Raw genomic sequence first — 14,947 nt, forward strand, 5'->3', positions numbered from 1 at the left:
TGCAGCTAAAGCTTCATTGAAATATTCAGGTCGAATATTTGCAGACCCTACAACAGAGGAACATTACTCAAATATCTCCATCTTTGCTCACAGTTACAGTGGTACACCAATACCAAAATAAGCCATTATTGTCAGTATTAGATCTTTTATGCAGTGATTGAGAATGGGGGAAAAAAAAGATGTAATAACAACTTCATCCCATGGATAAATATGGTTGTACAAGTCATATTTTATTTAATGTGATTTACAAGGATATAAATAATGGCCAAAATTACAAAAATCAGTGTGCTGGAAGCCCAAGCCTATGTACATTAGTTGGTCAGCAGTGATGACACCAAATAATTCATGTTAGTTTGCACTCAAAATACAGTCTCTACAATCTACCACTTTTTTTTTAAATGTCCAACCTTTATTTTGGTACCATGTTTCCAGTGCCATTTACTGCAAATCCTTTATTCTTTTCTCTTTTACATGTATGAACAATGAGTTGGCAAAATATCTATGTACACTTTATAACTGGATGATTTCTCATCCAAATAATACAGTAATACTGCGTTTTTAAAATAGTACATCTGCTAGATAAGAGTAGAGCCCCGTGAGAAATGATGGAGAGTTGACCTGACCTAAAAATTAGCTAGCCACCTGCGACATTCGCTCTCTGTGTACAAGTGTGATCGCCTAGTTTCGGATTTTATTTTATTTTATTTTTTTGTTAAAGGATTGCCATCATTCTCAGGCCCAAGGTTTTCATTTCAGCATATCATAGAAAAATAATGTAACATTAAGACAACAGTAGACAAGAATTGCACAAGTATAATCATAATCCTCATGGTAATATAATACTCTCATATTAAACATTAAAATGTCAGGCAATACGAATAGAATACTTTTTTTTTTTTTTAGACTCTAGATGCTTTGTTCACATAGGCTCTTCATCCATTATGAGACACCCGTTGCATCTTGAGCGTGTTGCAGCTAGTCATTTACACACTTGTGCATATATCTCTTTATTATTTTCTGACATTAAAGAAAAAACAACAACAACAAAGAAATAAAATAAAGAGGACCAAAAGAGCCAGCCAGACATCGTGGAACTCATGCCAACACTGACACATGCCCGGGGATGCCCTTTAGTCAGCCCGCCGTCTATTACCTAAACATGCCCTGCAACCATACTCACAGTCTCCATGGAGATGCTGACCTGCCAAAAAGTTCGAAGGTCATGCCTCCCAGTTGGGCGCATAAAACGGATCCTGCTGGAGTTGCAGAAAGTTGAGGCTGCTTTCAAATAAGTGTACATTCAGAGCAGACGGTCGTCTGTCAAGATGCAGTCCTGTCAGTGTGTGTGTGTGTGTGTGTGTTTAATAGTTGGTCCGATGTTTACTGTGTCTAGCAACACGTGGATGAATGACGTTAAAATTTTGTAGTCAACTTTAAACACTGTGGAGTAGCATCCATGTTTGTAGTCCTTTTGAAAAGTGAACAAGAGGGTCCTTTGTAGTCCTTTTTGCATTGTGTGTGTGACAAGGTCCATGTTTAGGGCTGGCTACATTCTTTGCATTCCACAGTAATAGACATGAGCATCCGGCATTGCCCTGCAAATGAGATGACATCACTTATCGAGAGAGCCCTCACACCCCGCCTCTCCACTGGCCCCCCTGCTCAGCAAATCCAAAATGGCCACCATGCGTTTCACAAGCCACATGCTAAACCTTTTACATACAAGATTTATTCCCCCAAATAAAACAAGGTTTATGGGCTGGGAAAAAAAATGAAAACAAAGTAAAAAAAAAAAAAAAGTAATTCTGAACATATACACAAACATGTGCTGAAAAAAGGTGCTAGAAAAGCAAAAGTTCACCTAGATCTTCCTGTGTCACAGGTCAAGTTTAAAATATAGTTTGTCAAAGAAATTTACAAGTTTATCTCCAAAAAATAATCTGATATAAAGAATCAAAAAGTTGAAATACATTCTAGTAGCCTGCTGGATGAACCAGTTTGAGTCAAAGTTAGACTGTGCTACATCACCTCTCCCAAAGTTCAGCTCTCCTCTTTGATTAAAAAGTGTTTAAAAAGTCTAAATTTCCCTCCAGTTGTCAAGTTAGGACAACATCCCTCCTCACTGTCAGCTCCCACACGGTGCTCAGAGACAGCTAAAACACTGTTTCGCCTCTTAGCAGTGCTCTGGTTTCAAATCTTGTTCAAGTTATCAGGGGCAGTTGGACAAAAGGGCTAAAATGAATAGTAAAGTGAGGGATGGAGGCAGTTGGAGGAGAAAAGGAGGAGAGAGACGAAGCCAAATGGTTGCACCCATAAACAGGAAGAAAAAGAAACAAAAAAACAAGAAACTGGAAGCAGAATAACCGAGTGGTTGACTGCTGACTGACCGACAAACATGAAGTGGAAAAACAGAGCTGACCATTCCCCCTACAGGTGGAGACAGAAGTGCACCACAGCCCTGGGTTCAAAGGTCATGCGCCAGCCCTGCAGGCAGGAGGATGTGGCCCAGGCCAAAGAGAGGGGGGGAGAGCAGAAATAAAAGAGAGAAGAAGAGACAAGGAGAAAGAAGAGAGAGACAACGCAGCGCCAAACGTCATCATGCAGTGGACAGGCTCGGCTATCGGGGGCGGGGCGAGATGGTTTTTTTATTTAATTTTTTTTATTTTTATTTTTTCAGCCGGTGAGGTGGCGCGGCGGCGTGCGTCGCTCGTGCCCAACTCCGGGGCGGGGCCCCGGTACAGGGCAACCTCTGAAAGGCACACACACACAGGATTGGACAAGGCGGGTGTATGTTAGAAAATAGTGGTCTCGTACTTGGTGTTGACTCCTCTTTTGGCCTCCTGACCTGGCTCCACAATCCATGGCACGTTGGCATGGCCCTTCTGATCCATGGATGGCTGCTCCATCTGACACAGAGAGAGCCGGAGGAGGAGGAGGACGGGGAGAAGCAGAGTTAGATAAAAACAAGCGGGGGAGGGGGAAAGAAGCAGGACAAACGGCCAATTTATCATATAGTATCGCTGTGTTGAATGATTTCAAACCAAACAATGCAAAAGTCTGTGTTGTAGTTTTAAAGAAATCGACTTGAGGTGCAATTTTCAGATATTATTTCATGCGGATAGTCGGTGACATCAGAGTGATACAGTAGAATGAATGAGATGGAGGTGGAGGATCGGCTGCTTACAGAGAAATTAGGTGGCGGGGGAAAATATTACAGATGAGAAAGCAGAACTGAGAATATACACATTTTTTTTATATGAATAAATGTCATGTCTGTGTTCACACTGAGGCGGTCCATCACCTATAAGCTGTACGAATGGTAAATGAACTAGTTCTTATATAGTCCTGTCCCACTCAAAATGCTATACAACCTTCTTCATTCACAAGCACGTTGGCCTTGGCTTACCCAAGGATGCTTTGGCACTTCCAGGGATCAAACCACAAACCTTCCGTTGAGCAGACAACTCGTTCTACCTCCTGAGCCACTTCCTGCAGCTTCAAAGACTTTTAACAGAGATGCTGTCTGTAACTGCAAAGCCGTTGTGGTGGCTGAGAAACAAACCAAACAATCTAGAGCGCTTTCAAAAATAACCCCAAGGCAACAATCAAGAGGCTTATTGCCGAGGGTGGCTTTCCTCCAGTCTGTTGGTTTGTTTTCAGATGGTTTTGGGGGATGGCAGCGGCGGTAAAGTTGACTCGGTACAGGAATATGCGTGTTTGTAAACTTGAATTGCAAACATATATGAGCAAATTATTAACTGCATCTCCATGTAGTGTTAACATTTTTATAATAAAGCCAAAAGAGATCTGCTTTGAAAGGTGTCGTAGTGTTGTTGGAGGAAACTGGATTAACTCTGCGGTGCACTGACAGAGCCATGGTTCTGTTATCTTCTCTTAACACACTGCTACAGCAACAGTACTGAAACTAACTGTAATTTTAATATGGTTCTCTATCCTCTTCTTTACACACACACACACACACACACACACACACAGACACACACACACACACACACACACACACACACACACAGACAGCCAGAGCAAGACCATATAATCCTGTTTTGGGGTTATAGGATTAGGGCAAACACAGACACACTTTCGATCTCGCGGCATCACAACACATCACGCTCAGTAAAGAGCTCATCCACAGCATCACCAGTATCAAATTCATCAACCACACATGAAGACGCTGAATGAATCGTCTGCCTTCAAAATGAATTTTTCCCAAGGAAGGGGTGGGAAGAGAAACTTTAAGTGATGCTACCGGGGAGTCCAATGTTTGATTTGGCTCCGAACTCAGTGGTCCAAACCGATGTAAAACTTTGTAGTGTGGGTCTATTGAACTTTTGAATAATTTCTTGGCGCACTACGTACACTGTGGAACGGCAGTCGTTCTTTAATGACCCTTTATAAAAATCATATGCTTTGTGTGATAGATGAAGATGTTTCTGGGCGAGTGTGAGGTTGGGCCAGAAGTGAAAGCACTCCAAATATAAAAGTTCAGTGCAAGCATTTAGTTCTGGAAGTACTGAACCTACGTGGTTTTAAGTGTGTTTAAGCACTTAGCTCATTTTTAAGGATTTGTTATAAAGGGTAGGCAGTGTTTTAAAATGCTCCAGCAGGCCACTCTGAATCCAGCGTTTGATTTGATGATTCGCATGAAAATGACTTGTGAAGTTTTAACTACACATTCAATCCCTGAGAGATCTTAATATAAGTACACCAGTAGACATCAGTTTTTCCACATGAAATTACATGAAAGAATCTGTCAGCACTCTTCAGGCTTAAACTGGAAGGAATAAATCTGTAAACTGCAGATTTATGCTGTAAAAAACAAACAAATAACACATTTCTGTAGATGTTGAAAAAACCCAGAAACATTTCTCCCATTTAATTCTTTATTACCTAATTACATTGGTGTATGAGTATGGAGGGACCCATGAGGATCTTTATAAAGGAAAAATACAGTTAAAAGTCCAAAATTTGTCCCTTGTTATCATTTTCCAAAGCTATCCAGTGAGGCAGACTGGAGTCTTTGCCAGACCGATTCAGGCCCCCGGGACTTATGTTTTACAGCCTTGATCTAAATGAAGTGCAGCCTCTAATGTTACAATCAAACTAGGGAAAACCATAGTTGGAGACTGCAGGATGACCACAATTATTGTGACTGTGTACAGTGAACTTCCAGCCCTGTTGCCTTAGTTGCTTCAAAGAACAATCTTCAAAGTAAATTTGACATGTGATAAATTGGCAATAAGACCAATTTGCTCCAATTGAATGGAGTCAAGTTGTTCAGATGTAACAAATCAGTAAAAAACGCAAATCTGTTGCCATCTATATACACAGAAATTCACATAAAATTTTAAGTCCTGCCAGAAATTTAACTGAAAAATGCTGCAGGCAGTCTAAAACCTTACTTTTATATAGGAATATAAACAGAAAATAACCAGTTGAATCAAGTCCCCTATTGCGATGCTTTCCTGCTGAGTTGCACTTGTCGGTGAAGACTGACTCAGGGTGATTACAATATGCTGGAAATCTGTCTCCATTTAAAAATTAGATGGAAATTATCTGCAGACTGCTGCTAGTCTATCTGAGGGTGACTGCAGTCAATCTGAGTCATACTGCGATGGTGTGGAGACAGGTTGCCTTCTGCCAGTTGACCCAAGCAATCACCATGTGATTGAAATTGGTTGCCCAGAATTTGAGTGTGTTGCACGTTCAACACACTCAATATAATATATAATGTACTATATAACTATAAATCAATGTAGTCTTTGGGCAACCACCAGTTTTTTCCAAATCAGAAAGAGGTTGCGGTCCTATTTTCACTGTAGTAACTGTAGTGACTGAGCCATGAAAGCGCAAGTAAATGGGAAAATTTATGCAATTCAGTATTTAGGCCACACAACCTGCAGCATGTGCCACTGAAAGGCTGACAACACTTGTCGTAGCTGGCAAGCTAGGACATACAAGGTCACTAATGATGAGAATCTTTGGCAACTCTAAGAATTTATTAAACACAAAAAAGAAAGGAAGGAATTCACGAGATAATTATTGACTGAGTCGAATTCTCAAGAGCCAGACAATTTAATTAGCATAATTTAACAAAATTTAAAAAAGACCAAAAAAAAATCCCTCATCCTTCAGCTCGGTCCAATTACTGTTAGCTGGTTTATACATCCAACCACTCAACTCTACTGTTTATTGATCAAAGCGCTTTATTTATATTAATTTACCATCTCAAATATACCACAAAGAAGGAGGCAGTGCATCTCCATCCAGAGGCTGAATTGGTACAGACAGACACGTAAAAACTGAAGCACTTATGAAATGGATTGGCTCTGCAAGATTGGCTGTCTTTTTAATACCAGCGCTACTAAAAGTGATATGGAGCTATGGGGTAGTAAATGAAGAAACACACACGCACACACACAGCAAAGAGGACACACAAGGATGCAGAGTCAGTTGAGTAAAAGCAACAGAATTAAAATGGAAGCACTTACAGATGGCGCCTTCTCCTTGAATAAATGAAAAATTATGTGAAAACAAAGGATAAGAGAAGGAAAAGCGTGGAGGACCTGTGACTGAGCTTTGTGAGGAAGATGGAAGAGTCGAGAGGGAGGAAGAGGAGGGTGAAGAGGAGGCCGGTGAGGGGTGTAAATGTGGCCCAGTGACCAGCGGCTGGAGGGGGGCATGATGACCTACAGGGAGGCAGAGGTCATACACAAGTCAAAGTCGGCCTGCTCCAAAAGCAACAAAGCAGCAAGGCAAAAACCACAGCGAGGACAGAGCAGCTACATGGCAACAGAAAAAAGGCAACGGCGGTCTAAAACCAAAAGCAAAAAAACCATGGCAACAACATGGCAGCAAATTCATTGCCCTGGAAACAGCGGGGGACAGCAGCATTACCACAACACAGCAAAACTCAAACTGGAGAAGGCAATGTTACGCCACACTTATATAGCAACTCCTGCATGGCAACAACACTCCCACTAGTATGAATATGCCACAGCAACTGTACAAAAAAAGCTCTGAAAAAAAAGTGTCTCTAACACTCAGGCTCAGTTTATTCAAATGGATTTAGACAATTTCCCCCAGGTTCATGACGAATTTCCAGTTGTTTTAAAGGTTGTTAAAGGGTAAGGGTATCCCCTAGTCTCTTAGTTTGTCAGTTAGATTTGTCTGGTTAAGTAACAAAAACATAGCAACAGCGAAAACACTTAAAAGCCCGATTTTGCTAACCAATTAGTGAGACCACGACTGCTATGTCCATCTTTAATATACAGTATATGGGGCCGAGGCATTTTCCTACACTCATAGTCTCCATCTTCCATAAGGACTTCTAAACAGCTGTTATAATCTGATACGGCCCTGGGCTATTGTTGACTATCTAAAATGAAATCTGTTGCTTTAAAAGTGTCACATTACAGATTACAGTAACATACCAGTCTTGGTTAGTTCAAAGTTTACCTTTGTAGGTTAAGTGGAAGTTGGGGGGGATTTACAAGCTGATATGCTCACAGGGGAAATATGACAATGGGAGGTTGTGGAGAAACTGTTACAAAGCTACTGTGTTTTAAAGGACATGGGTTTAGAGGTGCTGGAGGATGGAGATCATTGCTGGCGGGTGGCAGGAATATTAAATGAATCCTGCAGTATCTTTGCCCTGCTGCACACCACAAGCCATTAACTACATCACACACACATACATATACATGAAGTAGGCAGGAAAAAAGACAATTAATGGTTAATGTAATGGTTGCCGACTAAGCAGATTGTGTGTACACATGCCATCATCCATCATCTCTGTAGGCACTCTCCTTTCCCATCTTTCCTCACCATCTCACATCTCACACTAACTTTAGAAAGCGAGAGCAGTCCTATGAAACTGCTGTTCCACTCAATCACCTTTTTTTTTTTCATGACTCACAGTATGTAAATTTGGTCCAAGCACACCGTTACAGCAGCAACTATAACTCTGTACCAGGCCTTTTGGACTCACATGTGTGCTGCTGAGCCTGTGCTGGTGTTTGTCAGTGGAGGAGGGTAGTGAGTGCAGAGTGGGTTAGGGTGACTATTTTAATTGTCTGTTGTGGGGTTTATGGAAGGGCTGCAGGTTTATTGATAGACTTTGTGACGCCATATTTGATGGAGGTATGACACATGCTTTTATGATACCGTTTGGGAAAGAAGAAGCTGTTAAACAGCGAGGGCTGGGTATTGATTACCATAATTTATATGTATCAATATAAGTTGCATAACTGTTAGGGGCATACAGAGTCCACTAGAAGCATCACTGATCAATTTTGACTTGTCTGAGACCTATTAAGCTCATTTCAGCTTCAGATTTTAAGCCTTGGACTCAACTCGAGTGGCTTTGAATGAATGTGTCCAAAGTAATTCATTATTATATACTATATATAACTCATTATTGTTTGTTTGTCTCTTAGCTCACCACCTGCCTAAAACAAGCCAATTTACTTCCTTTCCTTTTTAAAGCCACAATCCCTTTAAAATAAATTTCTTCTCTTTGCCGTTTGCAAACAGGAGGTTTGACCAGTGGGTGGGTGCATGAGGTAATATCCTTGCTTTGGTGTCATACAAGAGTACAAGAGTACATCCAAGAACAAAAAAACACTCTGAAATTGAGCTATTGGTGCATCTGCAGCCTGAGCTTTTGGAACACTATAACTGTAATATTTGAAACCTTGGCCACTTTTAATATGACCATCCGTCATTGTAGCTTTTGCCTGGGCTCAGACGTTGGAATCATCCCGATTATCGAGTTGACACAAGACATGAAACAGTTTTCATTTGCAGAACGATCTGTTCAATAAGCACTATTGAAGGGCTATCTTTTAGCCCATCGATGCTACAAGCTGGACTAAAGCCATTGTCAAGCTACTATACAGCCAGCCACCACCAACAAGGATATCTATTACACTTCAGGGAATGTCAGGCTAAAGGAGGAAACAGAACAAGTTCACAGTTCTGAGTGATATCTGCGAGCAGAAATAAGGGCAAAAATGGAGCACTTTGCTCTGCTTAACCATCACCGTTCTCTAAATCCATTACGGTTACATTCAGGTGCCTTCCTGCAGGTTTGAGAGAAGACTAGGTTTTTCCTCATTTGCTCTGTATGCACTGATGCAGCTTAAGTGAAGCTCCTCAACTTATCATTTAAACCATCAAAGCATTTGTATATCAGCGTTTGTATTTATTTCTTATCATACCCAGCCCTACCTTAAGCAGATTACTGCACATGAGCGAAAAGCTCTTCCCTATAGTGCAGTCCTCCACATGAGAATTCTTTATCTTCTCTTACACAGAAACACACACACACACACACACACACACACACACACACACACACACACACACACACACACACACACACACTCCTGCACACCCGGAGAGAGAGCGGGAAAGCCTCCCTGGAGCTTTATGCAAACACGCATCATCAATCAGCCAAGTGTGTAAGAGACTGCAGGGACAGTAAGACTGAGTGAACGCTTAACAGATCAAATATCCACCTACACCTCTGCCGCTTAGTCCGCTGGGCCAAGGCGCACGCAAGCAAAGAACATGAGCAGATAGAGCTAGAAAACCAATCTCAGATGTTTAGAAATAATGTAAATGAGTGAGGATGATACTGGTAAGGTATTATGGACAGAGTCCAGTGAAAATAGGAGTGCTTTATTGGAATGAAATTCAAATAATTTGAAGCTTTTTCACTTTAGACCAAAGCAATCCAATCCAGACCATCTGGAACATGTGGCCTCACTATTGTGGAACTTGACAGGGATGGATTCTTTCTTTGAACAGTAGTGCAGCTGTGCAGCTGTGCTACTTACAGACTTGCGGATGTTGATGCGTGGCTTAGGGACAGGTTTGCTGGGTTTGCTGTCGAAGCTTTCGGGCAGTGTGGATGATCCATGGCCACTCTTCCTAGCCTGTAGGGCTAGCTGGTAGGCCACCTCGAAGGCCTGTCCGAGCGTCAGGATGATCTCGTAGGCCAGGTTCTGATAAAACGGCAAAATCAAATAGGTGAATGTGATCTTGGACAGTGAGTCTGATGTTCGCCTGTGAGCACAGCAGAGTGTCAATACTGACCACATCAAAAGCAGTGAAGACATGGCAGTAGTGGTGACTGGACTTGAGGTCTTTGGTGATGTAGGCAAATGTGGACAGATCCTCTGGATCCTGAGCTGCACACGAGATGTTACGAATCTCATGCTCCGCTATGATGTTCTACAGAGAGAGAGCAAAAGACGGAGATGAGGAAACAAAAAGAGAAAACACAGAAGCAGAAAGATAAAGAAGCGCACAGAGAGATCGTAGATTATCTCCATTGAGCCACTTCACGGAAAAACAAATCTGATTTATTATTCATCTCAAACTCATAATCACTGTAGCACACTTTTCAGTTTGAGACGTTTCTGGAGTCACTAAGTTGGAATTTGTCCTCTGGTAATGTCACTGGAGAACGCTCAGACTTTGTGTTGCGTTAATTAAAGCACATCTCAGCGCTGTGAATTAAAAAAACATCAAAGCCCAAAGAGAAGTTTTAGCGGGGGCCAACATCAGTAAACATTACATTTTACATTTTTGCAGAAGTTGCTTTGAGCTATTATAAGAAAATATGCTGAAAATGCATTAAACTTTGATCTAGAAGAAGTGGATTTTTTTTAAGGGCATGAAAATGAAAACATTAAAACAACATATTGTAGAGATAAAAAAAAAACAAAACGGTGCAATGCAGATGATTTCACCTGAGAGAAATCAAAAAGAAGTTGCATAACATTCAACCAGTGAAATGCCAGGTTAGTCATACAGGACAGAGCTGTCTCTCTGCACTGATTATATATAAATAGGCATATTGATTACTTGGGTTAAGCTAAGAGAGGAATCCTCTCCTTGTAGTTGTTGTTTTGGGTGAACCCACACAGCAGGTAACCACAGAGGACTAATAATGACTTATTATATTTGATCTTCCTAATGGATTTTGTACTTAATACTGTTTCTTTCCGTCTGTCGTTCACGGTTTAAAAAGATGTTTTGAGGAGACTTTTTATACATTAAGCGCTATAATGGTGTCAACAGGAAGAAGCATAATCATTTTTCCAAAGTCTGTGTAATTTCCCTCCACAAATAATTGCACATTTAATTATCTTTATATTGTGTTGGAGACAATCGCAGATATACGTAGCAGCGGACGTCTTCACGCAGCCCATTTTAGTTTCCAGGGCGTGGAGGAAACCCTACACTAGCCTAACGCAAAATGAGTTGTGGCGTGCCGTTGTAGAGGGAGCTGCTGCACATTTCATCTCCTTCTGTGTTCTATAACAATGCAGGACCGAGAGAAGGCACAAGCATGTCTGTGTGACTAATTGGAGAACTGAATTGCCAAATACAGACTTACTTGGGATTGTTTTTTAATTAATTAATTTTCTGGTAAGAATCACCAGCTGGTCTCCTTCTCATCACTGTTGGGTAACTTTAATATCTAAAACTGTCTCTGTATATTTCAGTGTGGATGACCTACTTGAGCATGCTCTGTTTTAGTGCAATTCAAACAAGAATCCGAATATGTACCTGATTCTTTTCTTATATACGTGCACATGAAACTCAAATACTTCCATTCTGTTCTGGACTGTTCTAGACTTTCAGCTCATTCCTTTTCATCCTGATTATTGCTTGTTTGTGCTCTGTGTACATACTGTTGTAAATCAGCGAGGCTGCAGCAGCACAGAGCAGACACGGGCACTGCAATGCTGTGCGGGCTTTACACTCGGTGTGTCATTTACACCGGGCCTCGCAGGAAGCGAGCCGTGCGCATTGCTGTACCTTATTTGTGGCGTCGATGAACTTCACTCCTTTGTAGGACACGGACAGCACAATGGTCGGCACTTTCTTCATCTGTTCTGTCGACTTCTTGTGCAAAAATGAAAAGGTAGAGACAAAAAAAGAGGAAAAAAAACAGCAGTGACTTTGGAGGCAGCTCGTGAAAGTCAACTTGACAATTTAACTTGGCGTATTTAACGAAGATTTCTGTTCTGCTTTGATTGCCAAACTCTAGTCATTCTCAAAGGTTATGAAAAATAAAATAAGAAATGACCTTTCTACACTCAAGTCACTGCAGCGATTCAATTCAATAAGTCTATTAACTTTTAGGTCATATCGGGCTCTGACAGTATATCTCTCCTCACTCCTTGTAATTACATACCTATACTGAACTCATTATGCTGAAAGGTGCTGTGAAGAATTGTGTGATTTACAGCGATGTCAGCATTACCCTCCCAGCTGTCATTCTACCTGACAAAAGGTTTAATATATTCAAAGCTTCCTTCTCTGAACAACTTTGTGTTCTTCATCGCTTGTCATCTCCTCTTCCTCAGCATCCATATTCCTATCACAGCCCGTCCTTTCTTTCTCCTCCCTTGTCGAACACGCGAGCTGCTATCCCATATCTGTTTGTCTTTGTTCTGTTCTTTGCTCCCTTCCTGCAGCATGTTGCTGCTACAGTTCGACCCTGTCACTATCGGGTAGTGTTGAAAAACTGACAAAGGCAGTTCGCTGGCAGTGAATCCGAGCCGAGAAGTGAAGTTGGATCTTAAACATCCAAAACTACCTCAACCGTGGAGGGAAGGATGAAAGAGTGGTACGTTAGCAATGTTACAAAAGCTGGGGGGTAATATGACGTGCATCTCTTTGCACCTAATTACAACCACAGTGTGCAGTAAAAGGTTGGTAAAACTGAGGAAAATGAGAAGCAGAAGAAAAATTTCCCTCTGATGATGGTGGCATACTGTAAATATAGAAAGTAAGAAAAGAGAGAAGAGGAACCGAGAGCTTTGCATGCGAATATTAAATTTCTTCTTCACACCGCAGCAGCTCGGGGTGAGAGCTGGGGGCCAGAGGAGTGAGAGAGTCAGCGTTAAGAGTAAAATATGGAAAGAATGAGCAGGATGAAAAGACAGGGATAGTAGGGCACATTCCTCTTTCTCTTTGTCAGTAAGAAACAAAGGAAAGGAGGAATGAAAAAAAGAGGGAGCAGCAGAATGACACAAGGTGTGAGGAAGAGATAAGGTGATTAGAGGTAAAAGGGGGATTGTGAGGTATCAAGCAACCCAGGCAGGGATATTAAAAATAAATCCCTCAACACACTTAATCCACCGCTATGATATTTTAAGTTTAAGTTCAAGTGAGAGCGTGAGGGCATTCAGACTGTGTCCCAGATTTAAAGGTTTAGTAAGCCTGCTCTCATGCTAGCTGCTATAGTATAAGCTAGTAAGCATAGCTTGGTAATAATTTTACTTAAATTTGACTCCTATGAGTTTACAATGGGATAGGGTCACCAGAGCCCCGCCCTGGAGCCAGGCCTGGGGATGGTGGCTGTGGGCAAAGCGGGGCCTTAGTCCATGGGGCCCGGTAGGGCACAGCCCAAAAAAGGGACATGGGCCCATCTTACTGTAGGCCCACCACCCACAGGAGGCGTAGTAGGGGTCAGGGGTTAGGTGCAATGTGCGTCGGGCGGCAGCCAGGAGCAGAGGCCCTGGCAGGCCGATCCCTAGCTATCAAGGCTAAATTTGGTCGAGTGAGTTTTAATAAACCAAAATTATCCAAATGTTGGCTTGAGGTTTCCGTACCAGAAATAAAGTTAGATTGAGCTTTACCCTCATCTTGGCGCAGGCATCTTGTGTGGACTCCGTCCCCCTCAGCTCCTTCACCAACATTGAGCCCAAGTACTGTTGGAAACACACAAACAACACGATGCTCGTTAAATACGTGAACTTTTGCATCAACTTTGTGACTGCTTTTAAATTTCCAATACCAGCTGGATGCACCGGCAGAGGGCAAATAACTCGAACGGAAATGATGGAGACGAAGTCTAGCAGCAGGAAGAGTCATCTGCTGTCAAATTTCTTAGCCGCTCTGATGGTGACTGATGAATTAGTCAGAGCCATGCTCTCAAAGAATGAACAGACCATCCTGCTGCCATCAGTGCTGCTCAGTAGGACATTGCTGTTTCTACCATTACGGCTCCTGTCTAGGTCGGGACTGGTGACAGCTGTTTTACTGCCTCAGCTGCTTGCAGCGGTGACCCTGCTCTATGGCTTGATTATGATAAAATGGCTTGAGCCAACCTGCCAAATGATCAGCAAGCAGTGCTGTAGCTGAACGCTACACTGATCTCTGCTGAAGAGGATACCACAACCTCCAACAGCAGCCCTCTCTAATCACGTCGTAAGTTAAGACACCTGCTTCATCAATGTATTTGTAGACTGTATATCAAAGACAGAGCGTCTGGGTCTGAAAATCGAAACTGATACATAGTTCCTTAAACCTGCATTCTTAATGATAGCTAGCCTGGGGCAACTGGTGTCTCTCCTGATCCATGACCTCGGCTTTCCCAATCAGCTTAGTCATAATCAAATAATCAAAGTTTTCTTTAATTAACATCATGTAGATTTTTTTTAAACTACGCTTGTGAGAAGTGTGCAATGTCTCTATGTAGCTCAGTCAAGTCCACCCCTCAGCTGTTGTATCTACTCTTAAATTGCCAAGATATGGCTTCCCAAGAGGACATTACTAAAACCAGTGTCTGATGTCCCAGTGGCTAGTCAAGCTTGCATATACAGTTTATCTGCAGATCCTTTTTTTTTGCTGATAAAAAGCTAGTTCTACCCTTTTCCAGTAGCAGAGCACTTCATTTTCAGTTTTGCATATGAGATTAGATCTGGAACCTATTGCAGTTTGGGGGAACATTATAAAAATTATATTTTCCACTAAAGAAAAGTTGACTTGGTTTTAGTTCTTAGAACAAAAACCCCATCCCATTCATTCAGCAAAATTAGGGTCACGAGGGGCTCAAGCCGAATTGGCAGAAATCGGTATCGGCCAAAGAAATTGGAATCTGTGCATCTCTACCTCTAACCAT

At 41.9% G+C, this 14,947-nt stretch overlaps 1 protein-coding gene across 4 annotated transcripts in view; it reads right to left on the minus strand.

Annotated features, from left to right (window-relative positions):
* Positions 1 to 209: 209 nt before the first annotated feature.
* Positions 210 to 14,947, minus strand: part of anks1b (ankyrin repeat and sterile alpha motif domain containing 1B) — a 271,727-nt gene continuing 256,989 nt past the window's right edge. The window contains exons 23-29 of one of the 4 annotated variants that reach the window (XM_035906771.2): positions 13,683 to 13,754; positions 11,854 to 11,940; positions 10,120 to 10,257; positions 9,861 to 10,028; positions 6,585 to 6,707; positions 2,815 to 2,906; positions 210 to 1,595 (exon numbers count right to left, since the gene is read on the minus strand). In XM_035906771.2, coding sequence (XP_035762664.2) covers positions 1,547 to 1,595; positions 2,815 to 2,906; positions 6,585 to 6,707; positions 9,861 to 10,028; positions 10,120 to 10,257; positions 11,854 to 11,940; positions 13,683 to 13,754 — 729 coding nt within the window. In that variant the 3' untranslated portion in view covers positions 210 to 1,546. Of the gene's footprint in view, positions 1,596 to 2,814; positions 2,907 to 6,584; positions 6,708 to 9,860; positions 10,029 to 10,119; positions 10,258 to 11,853; positions 11,941 to 13,655; positions 13,755 to 14,947 lie in introns of all 4 variants that reach the window. The other 3 variants (XM_006780780.3, XM_006780779.3, XM_035906765.2) reach the window with 3 other exon arrangements.

The sequence above is a fragment of the Neolamprologus brichardi genome, chromosome 17 (genome assembly GCF_056152115.1).
Source record: "Neolamprologus brichardi isolate AB-2024 chromosome 17, ASM5615211v1, whole genome shotgun sequence".
In the NCBI taxonomy this organism is placed as follows: Eukaryota; Metazoa; Chordata; class Actinopteri; order Cichliformes; family Cichlidae; genus Neolamprologus; species Neolamprologus brichardi.